The sequence below is a fragment of the Schistocerca nitens genome, chromosome 1 (assembly GCF_023898315.1).
Source record: "Schistocerca nitens isolate TAMUIC-IGC-003100 chromosome 1, iqSchNite1.1, whole genome shotgun sequence".
Classification (NCBI taxonomy): domain Eukaryota; kingdom Metazoa; phylum Arthropoda; class Insecta; order Orthoptera; family Acrididae; genus Schistocerca; species Schistocerca nitens.
Window position 1 is genome coordinate 934,739,151 of NC_064614.1, and position 16,788 is coordinate 934,755,938.

At 39.4% G+C, this 16,788-nt stretch overlaps 1 protein-coding gene across 1 annotated transcript in view; it reads left to right on the forward strand.

Annotated features, from left to right (window-relative positions):
• LOC126193968 (replication stress response regulator SDE2) overlaps positions 1 to 16,788 on the forward strand; it is a 56,967-nt gene that overhangs the window by 31,558 nt on the left and 8,621 nt on the right. The window contains exons 3-4 of the mRNA XM_049932729.1: positions 417 to 528; positions 12,299 to 12,468. Of these exons, the coding sequence (XP_049788686.1) occupies positions 417 to 528; positions 12,299 to 12,468 (282 nt within the window). The remainder of the gene's footprint in view (positions 1 to 416; positions 529 to 12,298; positions 12,469 to 16,788) is intronic.

Genomic DNA, 16,788 nt, shown 5'->3' on the forward strand with positions numbered 1-16,788 from the left:
CCCTCTTTCTCCTTTTGTCGTGATCTGCTGAGTTATGTCAGTTGAAAGACTTGCCTCGCTCTAACCCTCTACCCTCTCCTTGTGTTGTGCATCTTACCCTTATGTCTCCCCACCTTCATCAGCCCAGGCAGTTGTTCTTGTTCTCAACAATCGATAATCAGTAATTAGTCTCACAACAGCCTTGGGAATATGCATTTTGTTACCTGTGTGGTTGTGTGCATGAATGTGTGTATTTTTGCTAGGAAAAAGGCAAGAATTTAAAAGTTACAGCGAATACTGTTTTCTGTTTGTTTCTATCCGCTACAGGTGAGTGGTTGCCCTTTGCTTATTTTACATTTTGTGTGATTTGATACGCATTCTCTTGTTAATTAGGCAATTATCATACAGAGTTAAAAATAAATTTTCTTCTTCAATAGGTTTTGGATCCATGCTTAGAGCAATCGGTGCTCAAATAGAAAAAACAACTAATAGAGAGGCATGCAGAGACCTGAGTGGACGACGGCTGAGGGATATAAATGAAGAGAAAAGGTGACATAAACAAAGCTGTTTTACACAAAAATTATATTTTGTTACTATTATGTGATATTATGGAGCATTTATTGTTCAGTTGTGGATGCTTTGAGGAGCTCACCACAATTAAAAAAAAAAATTTTTTTTTTAACGATTGTAAATGGTATTTGATACTATTGTTGTGCATTTATTTTTGAATATGCTTGCATCATATCAGAGTAAACACACGTTAGTGCATCTGTAGTGTATATGAGAGGTGGGTGGAAAGTCGTACTAACTTGGCTGATTGAAATGATAATGCTGATGTGATTAAGAGATCACTCGCATTATTACTCACACACTTTTCTATTTATTGACTTCTCAGCTTCCTTGTTTCAAACAAATAGAATTTGGGAGACTTTGGCCTATTGGTTTGCTGTTTCTGGTTGTTGCCAATCTTAGCAATTGTTTGTTATGGTAATGCAGTAATAGTGCAATAACGGTTACTATTTCAGTGTACAATGCTGTGTTTGACTGCTTTTCATGCTGAAATAAATGATGAAACAATTATTTGGACATATGTGTGTAACATACAACCCCTTATCATAAAAATTGAACTTATTGTGTATAGTGGGGACTAATGTTTCAGCCCCTGGACACAAAGCACTGTATTAGAGGGGCAGAGCTCAGTCTCTACAAGCAGCAATCTATAGGTGGCACTAAACTTTAAAGAAACAGATTAGCCACATTAATTAGGCAGATCAGGAAGAGGAGATGCTAATATTTTAGTGTGTCACTGCTAGATTCCTGGAATTGGTGTTTTATTAATGCTAATAAAACTCACATTTTACTGGGAATATAAAGAAAGCTGAAATCGGAAGTGAATAGCAGTGAAATGTAAAAGTCAGATTGGAATATATATCACAGGGACAGGCTTAGACAATGATGGTGGTGGCATTGTAAAGAAACTGTTTGTACCTGATGAGGTTATTACATTTTCCAAGTGCATCATACAATGTGTGGCAGGGGGTGCTTTTGGTACCACTGTTGTTTTCCACCATTTGCTGTTTTGTTTGTGAATAGGGTTGTTTGATTCATGGGAGAGTGTTGCTGAGAAACTTAAAAACCTGAACTGTCCCGTATCAGTCTGTTTACGTAATTTCAGGAACCAGTATTACATGAAGATTATAGGTGAGTACTACAACCTCGTATGTATCACTCATAGACAAGGTTACACTAATAAATGTACACTCAGGTCATTTAACTACACTACACCAGTATGGAACAAGACGACACCCTAGTAAGCAGTACAATGGTACTTCCCATGCTCTTACAGTGGTTAGAGTGTGGGTTTAGATACAGGTGTATGAGAGGAATAACTGTTAGTAATCCTCTGTAGGGTGTAAAATTTCTCTGATTTTTGTCCATCATGGTCAATTTGCTAGATGTGTGCAGAAGGCAATAATATGTTGCTTGATTCTTCTTGTAATGTACTCTCTCAAAATTTTATTGTAAACTTCACCATGAAACACAACTTTTTTCTAGTATTGTCTGTCAGTTTACTTTGATAAGCATTCCTCTCTGTAACACTTTCACATGTACTAAATAATAACAATATTATGAAAAGAAGAGATTGAGATTGTTACCATATAGTGGAGATGTTGAGTCACAGACAGGCGCAACAAAGACTACTAAACATATTAGCTATTTGCCAGAAGGCCTTAATCCGAACACACACACACACACACACACACACACACACACACACACACACACACACACGACTGCTGTCTTTGGGTACCAGGCCCAGACAGCGAGCAATTGCGCATTATGGGTGGTGGCGGTAAGGAGGAGGCTGGGGAGGGGAGGGGGAGTGAGAGCAGATTATGGATGGTGGACAGTAAAGTGCTGTCTTTGGGAGCATAGAGGGATGGGGTGGGGACAGGGTAAGGCAGCTAGGTGCAGCCAGAAGGTTAGACGGGGGAGGAGGGAGTGGAAAAGGAGAGAAGTAACAAGACTGTGTGTGCACTTGTAGAATAGAAAGAGTGTGGAGTGGGAACAGGGAAGGAGATAGGTGGGCGAAGGACAATGACTAATTAAGGTTGAGGCAAGGAGGTTTATGACAGGAATGTAGGTTATATGCCAGGGAGAGTCCCATCTGTACAATGCAGAAAAGCTAGTGTTGGTAGGAAGGGTCTGGATGGCACAGACTGTGAAGCAGTCATTAAATTGAGGAATATTGTGTTGGACATGTGCCAACAGCTGGCTGGTGCATCTGTTTCTTGGTCACAGTTTGTTGGTGGCCAGTCAGGCGGACAGACAGCTTGTAGGTTATCATGTCCACATAGAACAAAGCACTGTGGTTGCAGCATGCTTGTGACCAGCCTGCAGTAGGTGGTAGGAGGAGGATGTATGGGACAGGTCTTGCATCTAGGTCTATTACAGGGATGTGAGCCATGTCTCCGCAATATCCTTTCTTTCAGGAGTGCTAGTTCTGCGAGTTTCGCAGGAGAGCTTCTGTAAAGTTTGGAAGGTAGGAGACAAGGTACTGGCAGAAGTAAAGCTGTGTGGACGGGGCGTGAGTCATGCTTGGGTAGTTCAGTTGGTAGAGCAATTGCCTGCGAAATGCAAGGGTCCCGAGTTCGAGTCTCGGTCCGGCACACAGTTTTAATCTGCCAGGAAGTTTCATATCAGTGCACACTCCGCTGCAGAGTGAAAATCTCATTCTGGTATTACCACATTAATATTGTCATTCCCTGTTGCGTTTTGCGTACTGCTACCTTGTCGCGTCTCAGGAGGCGTGTTGTCGGGCCTATGGAGGGAATTCTCTAACCTAAAAAACCCACATGTGCACTCCACACATACTCCGCTACCCTTGAGCCGCTTCCTGTGTGTAGTGCACACCTGACCTATTCATGGGGGGTGAGGATATTGTGTAAGTTCGGTGGGTAATGGAATACCACTGTGGGAGATGTGCGGAGGATAGTGGGTAGGACATTCTTCATTTCAATACATGATGAGACGTAGTTGAAACCTTGGTGGAGAATGTTATTCAGTTGTTTCCAGTTCTGGGTGGTACTAAGTCGCAAGGGGAATGCTCCTCTGAGGCCTCATCTCTGTATATTCCCATAAACAGCATTTTTCTTTACCCAATGCTTACCCTGCTCTCCATCCTTCCTCCCTGTCCCAGCCTCTTCCTTACCCCCACCACCCAGATTCCTTCGCCCATCATGCGCAGTTGCCTGCAGTCTGCTCCCAGCTTCCAGGGACACCGGTGTCGTGTGTTTATGTGAATGCATGTGTATTTTTTCTTTTTCAGTAGAAGGCTTTCTGGCTGAAAGCTGACATGTTGGGTAGTCTTTTTGTTGCACCTGTATGCGACTCAATATTTCCGCTATATGGTAACAATCTACCCTCTTCATAAAATTGTCATTATTCCACCCTAGATTTTACATTATTTATAAATAAACATATGACAAAATGTGCTGCTCTTCATTAGATCTCCTCTATTAATCCTACCTGTTAGGGCTCCCAAACTGAAAAGGAATACTCGAGAATCAGCTGAACAAGTGTCTCATAAGACACTTCACCAAGGGATGAGTGACATTTCCTTGCTATTCTCCCAATGAGTTTCAGCCTAGCATCTGGTTTTCCTACTTCCTGTTTGGTAGGGTCTTTCAAATTCATGTTGCTCTTAATGGTTGAAATTGTTACTGTTTCCAGTGATTTATCACTAATAGTGTAACCGAACAGTAATAGTTCTTTGCACCCATTTATTGTATGATTTAGGAGAAATGTTGCATGCAAGCAATTGGGAAAATGCGTGGGTAGTTCCCATTTTCAAGAAGATTCATTGGACAGATGCACATAGTTATACACTTCTGTTTCATGATATTCTCTGTGTCTAAAAATATCCTTTGCAGGAATAAAAAAGGATTCTGCAAACAGTGGTTTCTGTGAATTTAAACTGACTTTGTTCATCCAGGAGATCCAAAAGGCAGTATGTGGCTGCACCTTGGTTGATATTCTGTTGCTAGACTTCTGTAAGGTATTAGGTACAATTACGTACTGTTAGTGAACAAAATACGATGCTACAAAATGTAAGGCAAGTATTGTAACTGGATTGAACACTGAAGCACCTAGGTCTCAGTACACAGTTTCAAAATGCTGTAGAAAGAGAACACTGCTTAGAATGATGTCAAATTTGAACACCATATTATTAACACAAGAGGGAAATATCATGGAACAAAAACAGAATTTAACAAAAATTTAACCGATAGATGACACTGTAAGCATATTGACGTAAATGGGGTCAGGTACAAATGTCAGATGAATTACAATACGATGGATATGGTTTAAGTTGCACATTACAACATCTGTACTGTTCAATGTGCATGACTGCACAAGTTCGGCAGTCAACAGCTGTGGTACCTTTAGTAAGATAAGCTTATCCACCATGGCAAGGTCGTACCACATCAGCTAGAAAAAAATAGGCTTGAATTGTTCTGGGGCCAAAAGTAAGATAAAGAACAAAATGACATTGGTTTTTAATTGCCCTGGGGCCAAAAACTGCATAAAATGCAAAATTGCATCGCTTTTCAATTGTCTTGAGGCCAAAAACCACATAAAAAGCAAAATGGCATCAGTTTCTGATTGTTGTGAGACTGAAAAAGACATGGTCGATATGCTGCCCACTGTTTTCTGCCTTAAGTTGAAATCGAGAAACAATATATTCCACAACAGATCAGTGTGTCTTGGGGGTTACATTCAGAAAGTGTTTCGCAGCACACAGTTATGTTCATAATTGTAACACTGAACACAACATTTTTCAGATAACCCCACAGCCAGATGTCACATGTCTGATAATTATAGTATTTATGAAATGCCTCGGCAACAGCCGTTTCACAGGCTTTGCAGTGTGAAGAGGAGCAATGTCTTGCATAAAAATGATCCTACCTACCGGTATATGTCCTTGTGTTGAACGGCTGGAATGATGTTGGGGAGCAAAAGACTCTCATAATGTTTACCAATTGCAATACAGATAACAGAATCTACAATACTCGTCTCCTCAAAAGGTCCTGCGATAAATGATCCTGTCAACCTGTACTACACAGCCACCTTTGCAGAATGGAGTGGTACCAATTGATGTGTGTGCGGATTTTCTGTTGCCCATGTTCTGTAATTCTGTGTATTGGCATCAGAATGTTCCATGGCCATTCATTGTCCACTTGCATGCGAGCAAGAAATTCCAGAGTGAACATTTGCCTTGCTGGCAGGCCAGCAGGAAGCAACTCCTGAACAGAAGTGAATTAGTGTGGATAGCTGTGTAGAATGTTTTGTAGTATTTGATGCTTTGTGCTCAGGGCATGTCCAATGTATGGACAATTTCGTGTGCACTGGATGTTTACACACTACCGCTCAACCCCTCCTGCAGTGCTGTGGTCACATCGTTGAAAGACGGATTGTCAGCTTTTCTCCCTCTGCCACATTGCCACTTCAAAAGAATTGTAATCATTTTCTCCTGACCCTTAACAGACATTGGACCAATGCCATTTTCCATACCCTTAAGTGTCCAGAACTTCCGCGGGTCTACTAGCGTACAGTCATCATTCTTGTAAAAAAGCTTTATCAGCAGTGCATGATCCATCACTGAAACAGTGAAGCTGCTCATCTCGGGTGAATGATGAACAGGCATGTACCGTCCAACTGTTGATGCGCATATTCTTATGCTTACAGTGCCATCTATTGGTCAAATTTTCATAGAATTTTTTTTGTTTCATCATGTTTCCCCCTATGTCAATAATATGATGATCAAATTTGACCTCACTCTGAGCAGTGATTCTCTTTCTACAGCAGTTTGAAACTGGAACTTTAATTGTGGACACACTGTATAATTGATGTGGTGGTGGTCAGTCAGATGTGAAGTGAGGATGTCTGCGGGTGATGCTGTTGAATGTATGGAAATCACAACTCCTGAAAATAATGTTGTGAAATGAAGAAAGATTTGTTGAGGATTGATGCTTGGTGGAGGGATAGGCATGTAACATATTGTGTATAAATAGGCAGAAAGACCCATTGTGTCTTATTGCATCATTGGCAGTTAATCACAGGAAATATTCACAAACCAAAACATTCAAGAATATATCTTGAGAATGACTTAAAGCAAAACTACCGCATATTAATAGTAGCAGGACAGACAAATCAGAGACTGGTTCATTGGAAAAACCCTAGAAAAACATAATTCACCTGCAAAAGAGTTAACATACAAAAATCATAGTGCAACTGATTTGTAGCTATTGCCCATCAGTCTTGGACTCTTCAAGTAAGTTTAGTAGAGATATAGAGAAGATTCAAAGAAGAGCAGTGTATTTCATCGCAGATTTGTTTAGTAACCTCAGAAACATCCGAGAGGTGTTCATCCAATTCCGCTGGCTGATGCCATAAGATCGGCATTATGCATTTCATATACTGATGAAATTCTGTTAGTTGACTTTCCAAGAAGAATTCAGCATTGTATTACTTCCTCACTCATCGATGCGACCTTAGCAGTAAGTCCAAATCTTACCTTATGTGGAGGCTTGCCCATTTCTTTGTGTGCAGCATTCATGAATGGAGCAGTGAGTGGGGTAAATCACAATGCACACCACAACAGTCTCTGCCATACACTGTAAAGGTCTCCTGGGGAATATAAATGTGGAGGGTCTAGAAAAAGTAATTGTGGAAGGCACAATGATACCTGTTGCCATACTAGTTCTTTATGTAGTAATGTAATATTCTTCCTCACTCTGTTTTCTGTAGTACCTAGTTAGTTCTGGACATTGATCTTTTCACTTTGAACATTACAGCTGTTTTTCTGTTACCCACTTGGAATGCCCTGACCACGAGAAACTGAGTTATAAATTTTCCTTTTTGGTTATAAGAGTACATTTTTTATGTATTAATTGTAACAAACATTCGTTATATATTGCTGTTGCCACTCAGTGTTGACCATTGCACAGAAAACATGGCAAGGTATTTTGTATTTGCACTGTTATTTTGGATGTTTACTGTAATACTTAGTTGTGTACTCTCTGCAAGGTTTGTATCATTCCAGTTCCTACTTTGATAAAATAATGTGATAGACATTCTGGTATTGGAAAAATATTAATGGATTTTACTCTTCAATGTTTTTGTCTTTTGCGGCAGACTGAAGGAAAGTAGGGCATACTCATGCTTATCACTGGTTGCAGTATGTTGTTTAATACCATTAGCTTTTGCAGTCATTTTACTGTGGGAGGTTTGGTCTTTCCATATGATATGGACTGTCATAAACACTATAAGTTGACTCAAAAAAATTAATGGAGCTATTGTGGAAATAGTAGCTGCTCTGTTTCCAGAAGCGGCAAAATTATTCATAAACCTTGGAAAAAAGGAAGGAATAACTTTCACAGGAAAGAGAATTTTAAGTAATCTTTTATGGTGTGGGTGGCTTACAATGATGATGGAGTAATTGACTGTTTCTTTCTTTCATTCATTTCTGTTACAATAAAAAAATCAGATAAATGAAGACAAATATTTACTGCATAAAAGCACATAATGCATGGACTGTGATTCACCGAAGATAAGATGTATAGTCTAAATACTGTGAGACAGAAAGACAGTATCCAATATCAACTAGACATGGAAATCACCTCCTCAATTGTATGGCTGGTTTTGGGCTGACAGATACCATCATCAGGTCCAATTGCTCATAACAAACAAGAGAAGAGCACTACAAATAATCTTTACATATGCTTGTGGGCATAAATTTAAATTAATTAGGAATATTATTTATAAAATTCTAACAGCAACTGAGATAAGTATGTTAAAAATGAGATTGGAGTACATAAAAATACCATGGCACCATTTAATAATAAAGCTCGCCAAATGTTGCTACTGTACACGTAAAGATTTTCTTCAACGATAATTGTACGATGTGAAATAAAGAAGGGTACAACCAGTAAAGTCTTTAATGGGCTTATTAGGTGCAAAAGTCTTTACAGTAATAAATTTCAGTGAATTAAAACATGAAAATTGTTAGATTCTTAAAAAGGAAAAAGTTAAGAGGGTACTGATTATCCGTGTCACTCTCTCCTCATTCATTGGGCTTCTTTAGTTATTTGTTTTCTAATTTTAGTGTTATTCTGTGTACTCGGAAAGCTGTTCATTATTTATGACATATATCGCCACTTGAGCGTATCTGAATTACGGTCTCTTAACTTTTCCCTTTTTAGCATTCTAACTTTTGTCGTGTTTTAATTCATTGAATTTTATTACTGTAATGACTTTTACATCGTATAAGTCCACTACAGACTTTACTGTTTGTATCCTTCTTTATTTTACATTTTACAATTATCATTGAAGAATATTTTTATGCCTACAGTAGCAAAATTTGGCGAGCTTGAAACACAAACATTTTGTGGCTATCGTACGGGAGTTTGTTTTGAACAGTAGTGCTGCTGAAAAGAGACTCTTGTGTATACTATTATTGTTATATGTGTGACGATGCTGACACCGTTGTGTTTAGCATTTGACAATGCCATTATGGCTCCAGTATATTAGGATATGTTTTTATAAAACAGGTATGCCTCGTTTATTTAAAGCGCATAAATTCACATGTGCGTTAATAGTTCTTTTCATCATGTTCTATTTTATTGTTTTAAGCTGTAGACAATCTGCCAGTTGTGTTTCTGTTTTTTTCCCGTTTGCTGCAGATCTGAAGATGGTCATTGTTAACCGAAACCGTTAGGCCGTGAATCTACAAGTTTGTCATCATAGATGTGAATTAAAAGAAATTTATTCTTTTTTCAAAGTTGTCTTTCTTATTGAGTGATGCCTCAGTCAAGTCGGATACCAGTTGAAACACCACAAAACTAGAGAACACAATCGTTACCTCAGTATAGTATCTATTGCATTCAATGTAGATATCGCCCATCAGGCTATATAGGCCAAACCAGCCACTCTTTTAGTATATGTTTTAGATAACACCAAGATCTTGGTAATTCAAAATCAGCCCTGACTAAGAATAATAGTCATTTTACAATGAAAATAATCAGATGTTGTTATAAAACATCTTCTCAAGTGGTGGCAGGAGAATACACATATAAAAAAATGTTTTACATATGCCAGCCTTCAGAGCCAGTGGCTTCTTCTTTCGGCAGAAGGATTGAAGGGGAAGGAAGAGGGGTTAAGGGAAAGAAATGGAGGTGATTAGGAAAAGGGGCAGAGCTTGAAAAAGTCACCCAGAACTTCAGGTCAGGGGAGACTTGCCAGACAGGATGAAAATCACCATAACCCATTGTCCACTTTGAACAAACCTCATTCAAGCTCACAGACCTATTGAATAATTTTTCTTTCTTGAAGCAGTGTTTGATTTCACCCTCTCCTCTTTCTAGTTTCTGATAATTGCATGTTGCTTATGTACTTGTAACAGTGGCACTATTTCCTGATTATGGCACTGTACTAGAATTTTGCTATGTGTGTAACCACTAAGTGGCATATGGTTATCACTTATGGCAAAAAAATAGTGGTTCAGTTAGGTCTTATTCTGCACACTTTTAAGAATTCTGCTTCCATGGTTTTATTAATTTGTAATTATGGAATACTACTGGAACCCTGCGAAATGTATAGCCACTAAATAGCATGTGCCTATCACTTATGCCAAGAAATTTATTGTTCATTTAGGTTTTATTCTGCACAGGTCTCTTTAAGCTACTAGCTTTTCATTTAGAGGTCGTTATCACCTATTCATTTTGTTTTCTCATTTTAATGTGTTGATTAATCCTTTAAAATTTGTCTTATTGTACTTTTATATCTGCCTGTCGCATCATTTACATCACTTTATAATATGTTATCTTCTATTACGAAAAGGAAAGTTGCTACTTGCCATATTGCGGAGTGTGGCTTCAGTTGCCTGAGACTGCAGTTGTGTGTGTGAGTTGCGGTTGCACGCGTGCGCACAAGTCTTTTTGTTGTGCCTATCTGCGACTCAGCATCTCTGCTATATGGAGAGTAGCAACTTTCCTTTTCATAATATTGTTACATTCCATCCTGGATTGATTTTTATCTTCTGTTATGCATTTAAAATTGTTACTTTGAATTTGAATGGCTGGGCTAGTCGGTCTCAAGCCATTCACTTCCAGTGATCAGAACCGATGGCTACAGTATCGTCACACCAAAGTTTACCAGTTTAGCTTCCTCCTCGGAGTGCGCCAGTCTATATTCTGTGGACTTTTGGTTCTTATACATGCCTTTTCACCTATGCAGTTTTTCTTCTTGTTATTAGCTGTTGCCATGGTATTGAGGCATATTCCTTTCTCACTTTTCACCATATCTAGATCGACTGTTAGAATTTTATAAATGGTAGTTCTCATTCAGTTTATTAATGCAGACGAGCATATATAAAATCATTTTTTCAGCACGCTACTCTTGTTTGTTTTGAGTAATTGCACCTGATGATGGACATTTGTTAGCCCAAAACCGATTGTGAATCTAAATAATAAAAGCCTTACAGCGTAAGTGATTTCCACATATATTACAGTGCTCAAGTTGCAGGCATTCTCCCTGCAAGATTATTTGTGCCAGTATTGACAATTTTGTTTATAACATTAAAGATATTGAAAATTCCTTAGTGATCAAAGTCTGTGCCATGTTGTTCTTATAATTTCTTTCTCCTCCCCTATCTTACCCCTATATGTATAAGGGGATATAACTGCAACTGCATGTTAGTTGATTGCAAATATGTTCTGGAAAAATCAGGACAGCGGTAAGTGGAACAGAATGATCTCCATAAATATGATTGCAGGAGATGGTACAGGTATTACTGAAGTGTCATTTATGTAATTTGTACATAAACATAGTTTTCTTAGGAGTAGAAACAAAAAGTGACAGCTGAGAGGAATTGCTCTGTGTACTGATGTATTGTCAGTTGTGATGTAGTTTGTTCGATGTGTTGTCAGTTGTCGTGTGGTTTATTGTAACTTTTTTTCACCATGACCGTAATTGAGGATGTTTTAAAGCAAGAGGTCTGAAAGAATCATAGTGATGGTGATTTTTACTGTATTTGTTGCTGCTTTGTGTCATATTGTCTCTGAGAAGTATTACAAAGTATTTGTTCATTTGCAATTGTTCTAAAATTGCACTTTGCAGTCTTCTACGTTTTCCCTGTTTAGTATGTAGCATTATATTTAGGCCATTGGCCACAGATACATGGCAAGCATTGAATATTGGTATCTGCATTTTTATTGTGAAAGACAATAGGTGTCAGCAATCATGGTGCACTTGAAAAATGAAAGAGCTGTTGCGACTGCATGGTGTTTATCCACACCAACTGTAATGACATATTTTTGCATACTACCATCATGAGATTGCTACCATCATAAAAATAATGTACAAAGGAAATTTAAATCTTAAACCTGATAAGAAATTTTCAGAGTTTAAGAGAGCAGTCACACTTCATCATCCCACATAGTAAACAAAGTCAATATGTACCTAGAAGAGAGAAATAAATCAGTACCAAATCTCATCAAATTTTGTAATAATGTGATCCAAAGGCTTTTCTAATTTTATAAGTATACTTGTAGCTCATGTCCTATGTATTACTATGTAGGTATAACAAAATTGTCATTATTCATTCCTGAACTCTTTCCATTACTAATCTAGGTACCATTATTCTGTTGAGAAAAATTTCTGTAACATAATGCTAGTTAATTGTTACATTTGCTGTGTAAGAGAAAAATTATAATCCATATAATGAATGGTGTATTTGGTTTTAACATTGATTTTATTTCAGATTAAAAAACTGGATAGCTCAGCAAGCAGAGAGGGAACAGGAAGCAGCAGAAAGACGGCAGAAGAAACTTGAACGACTTTGTTTGGAACCGAAACATGAATTTAAGGACATAAAATATGAAGAAGAACGATCTGTGTTAACAGAAAAAGTTTGTGATGCTGTTGAACAAGGTAAATGCTACATTGCAGTGGTTCACAGTATATGGACTCACTTTTGTAAAGAGAAAAACACTTTGTCACAGTTTATCTTTCAAACAGTGTGACATGTTACTCTTTTATTTAAAAAGTATTGTTAGTTAGGTTCCTAATGGTCATCTTAGATGTAAGTGGAAGCAGACTCATTTATGTTGTTCATGTCTTCTGCAGACAGTGATAACTAAGTGCAGTAAGAAAAAAAAATCAAGTGAAGCTGAAGAAATTAAATTAGGAAATGAGTCACTAAGTCGGAGAACAGTTTTGCTGTTGGACAGCTGAATAATTGATGATGGCAGAAGTAGAGAGGGTATAGAATTCAGACTGGCAATGGCAAGAAAACTGTTTTTGAAAAAGGAAAATTCTTTAACATATAATACAAATCTGAGTACTCGGAAGTCTCTTGTGAATGTATTTTTCTGGAGTGTAGCCTTATATGAAAGTGAAATGTGGATGATAAGCAGTACAGACAAGATGAGAATAGAAGGTTTTGAAATATGGTGCTACAGAAAAACACTGGAGATCAAATGGGTAGATAAAGTAACTAATGAAGAGGTTCTTGGGGTCACACATCTGTTGTTACTTTTGGAAAATATCCCTGCAAGATTGAGTCACTTACCTCAGTAAGCTCCACACATTCTGCCGCCTGATCGGTGGTGACACACGAAGGATCTCAGACAATAAAAGCTATGAAGAACTGGTTGTTTTTCACGTGTCTTTAGACTACATCATCTTCACTATAATCTTTCAAAAAGTTCATGCCACACTTTGGGGTTAGGTTCCTTACTAATTGACATAAATCCTTTGAAGAGTAACTGATTTATATTTTCAAGTAGTGAAGTCACACAAAGCTACTACCAACCCCATACTATAACTGCTAGTGCACAATTCTGATGCACTATTCATAGAGTACAGTTTAATGTTGAGCTGTTATTACACTAATCAGATCATTCATATAACAGTCACGCTAACAGCATGTATCTACACTCCTGGAAATTGAAATAAGAACACCGTGAATTCATTGTCCCAGGAAGGGGAAACTTTATTGACACATTCCTGGGGTCAGATACATCACATGATCACACTGACAGAACCACAGGCACATAGACACAGGCAACAGAGCATGCACAATGTCGGCACTAGTACAGTGTATATCCACCTTTCGCAGCAATGCAGGCTGCTATTCTCCCATGGAGACGATCGTAGAGATGCTGGATGTAGTCCTGTGGAACGGCTTGCCATGCCATTTCCACCTGGCGCCTCAGTTGGACCAGCGTTCATGCTGGACGTGCAGACCGCGTGAGACGACGCTTCATTCAGTCCCAAACATGCTCAATGGGGGACAGATCCGGAGATCTTGCTGGCCAGGGTAGTTGACTTACACCTTCTAGAGCACGTTGGGTGGCACGGGATACATGCGGACGTGCATTGTCCTGTTGGAACAGCAAGTTCCCTTGCCGGTCTAGGAATGGTAGAACGATGGGTTCGATGACGGTTTGGATGTACCGTGCACTATTCAGTGTCCCCTCGACGATCACCAGTGGTGTACGGCCAATGTAGGAGATCGCTCCCCACACCATGATGCCGGGTGTTGGCCCTGTGTGCCTCGGTCGTATGCAGTCCTGATAGTGGCGCTCACCTGCACGGCGCCAAACACGCATACGATCATCATTGGCACCAAGGCAGAAGCGACTCTCATCGCTGAAGACGACACGTCTCCATTCGTCACTCCATTCACGCCTGTCGCGACACCACTGGAGGCGGGCTGCACGATGTTGGGGCGTGAGCGGAAGACGGCCTAACGGTGTACGGGACTGTAGCCCAGCTTCATGGAGACGGTTGCGAATGATCCTCGCCGATACCCCAGGAGCAACAGTGTCCCTAATTAGCTGGGAAGTGGCGGTGCGGTCCCCTACGGCACTGCGTAGGATCCTACAGTCTTGGCGTGCATCCGTGCGTCGCTGCGGTCCGGTCCCAGGTCGACGGGCACGTGCACCTTCCGCCGACCACTGGCGACAACATCGATGTACTGTGGAGACCTCACGCCCCACGTGTTGAGCAATTCGGCGGTACGTCCACCTGGCCTCCCGCATGCCCACTATACGCCCTCGCTCAAAGTCCGTCAACTGCACATACGGTTCACGTCCACACTGTCGCGGCATGCTACCAGTGTTAAAGACTGCGATGGAGCTCCGTATGCCACGGCAAGCTGGCTGACACTGACGGCGGCGGTGCACAAATGCTGCGCAGCTAGCGCCATTCGACGGCCAACACCGCGGTTCCTGGTGTGTCCGCTGTGCCGTGCGTGTGATCATTGCTTGTACAGCCCTCTCGCAGTGTCCGGAGCAAGTATGGTGGGTCTGACACACCGGTGTCAATGTGTTCTTTTTTCCATTTCCAGGAGTGTATATTGAATCCTCTACCTCCTGGTAATAAATCATGAAAGTCAATTAACTAACAGCCTAAATTTCACATGATGCCTAGTAACTTGTTATACACACCAAAAATACTACAGAGTTCATTACTTAGCACTGAAATGACGTCTTGAACTGATGCCTATGTGATGGATTGCATCAGAATCAACATAAATTCTCAGAAATATCATCCAAACCAGGCATCATTGCACGTGTCTAATTTATACTGTCAGCAATCACACTGTACCTTACCAAAACACAGTTTGGCAGTATATTACTTTTCAGAGCCACTCCAGACAAACCTTACTCTTTGGTGACTAGATTGTGACTTCTTGATAACTTTGCTTCACAGAGTACACTGTCAGGCTCCAGAATACAGTACTGGCTCTATTTACATTATATGTTTCACTTAGCGACCAACTCCACTATTGCACAACATTATGCACAAGCTCAGTCATTCTTATTGGCTCACCAATTCCAGATTCATTCTTCATGTACACTTCCTATTCACTGTACACACGTTCTAATTACAAGTAAACAGTATATTATTATTATTATTAATATTATTATTATTATTATTACCTAGAGAAAATTTGGGGGTTTAGTTAATTTTCTATATCTCAGCAAATTTTGCAGGTTTTAACTTGAAATTGAATTGGTAAACTACTATTGCTATATAACATTGTTGTGTACAGTTTTATTAAAATTAGTTCATTGAAATGTATGGAAGTAGAATCACAGGCTTGCATATGATTAAGCATCTCTATATGCCCCCACACCACACACCTCTCCTCACAGCATCTACACAGATGCTCAGTACTGCATCTAAATCAGTGAAAAACACATTTGGATCACTGTGTATAAATTAGTGATGACCAGGTTTAAGCTGGCAAGGAAATCACCTTCAGAAACAAGTTGAGGAAACAGAGAGAAAGAAAATTGCACAATGTAAAACAATTACATAAGTGTAACGCTATAAATAATGCCAACAATCGTACTGCAAATGACATTAAAAAAAAAAAACAAAAAGAAAAAATAATGCTACAAGGTACAGTTTGTTGGTTGTGGTAAAAAATGACATAAAACTAACATAAAAAGATGGACGATAACATGAAGAAAGTTGCATAGTCTGTCACGTCACTTGTGCACAGGTCATTGCCCAGTACATTGATATGTTGTAAAACGAATTCTTTCATTGTAAAATACACAGAATTATTTAACACATTTATTATTATTATTATTATTATTATTATTATTATTATTATTATTTTAATCAAAAGCATTTCAGTGTGACAATGTGTTACAAGGTAAAAGTAAAAATACAATTGTAGTAAACACTAACAGTAAATTGTGTATATACATTGTACGTTTTTGTATGTGTTTATACATTTTGTGAGACCAAGTTCGAGATTTAGAATCATGTGTCTATTCTATCTGTTAAAGCAAAGCTTGAACTTCTGATCATTTAAAATACTCAAAACTCGTATTAAATGATGGAAAATCCAGGATGGAATGTAATGGTATACGAAAAGGAAAGTTGCTACTCGCCATATAGCGGAGATGCTGAGTTGCAGATACGCACAACAAAAAGACTATCACAAATAAAGCTTTCAGCCCATAAAGCCTTTGTCAAAAAATACACACACACACACACACACACACACACACACACACACACACACACACACACACACACAGAGATGGCAGTCTCAGGCAACTGTAGCCACACTGCGAGCAGCAGCACCAGTGCATGATGGGAGTGGCTACTGGGTGGGGGTAAGGATGAAGCCGGGGCGGGACAGCGGAGGGATAGTAGGGTAGGGGTGGCGTACAGTGCAGTGCTGCTGGGGAGTGCACAGGGACGAGGTGGAGAGAGTATAGGGCA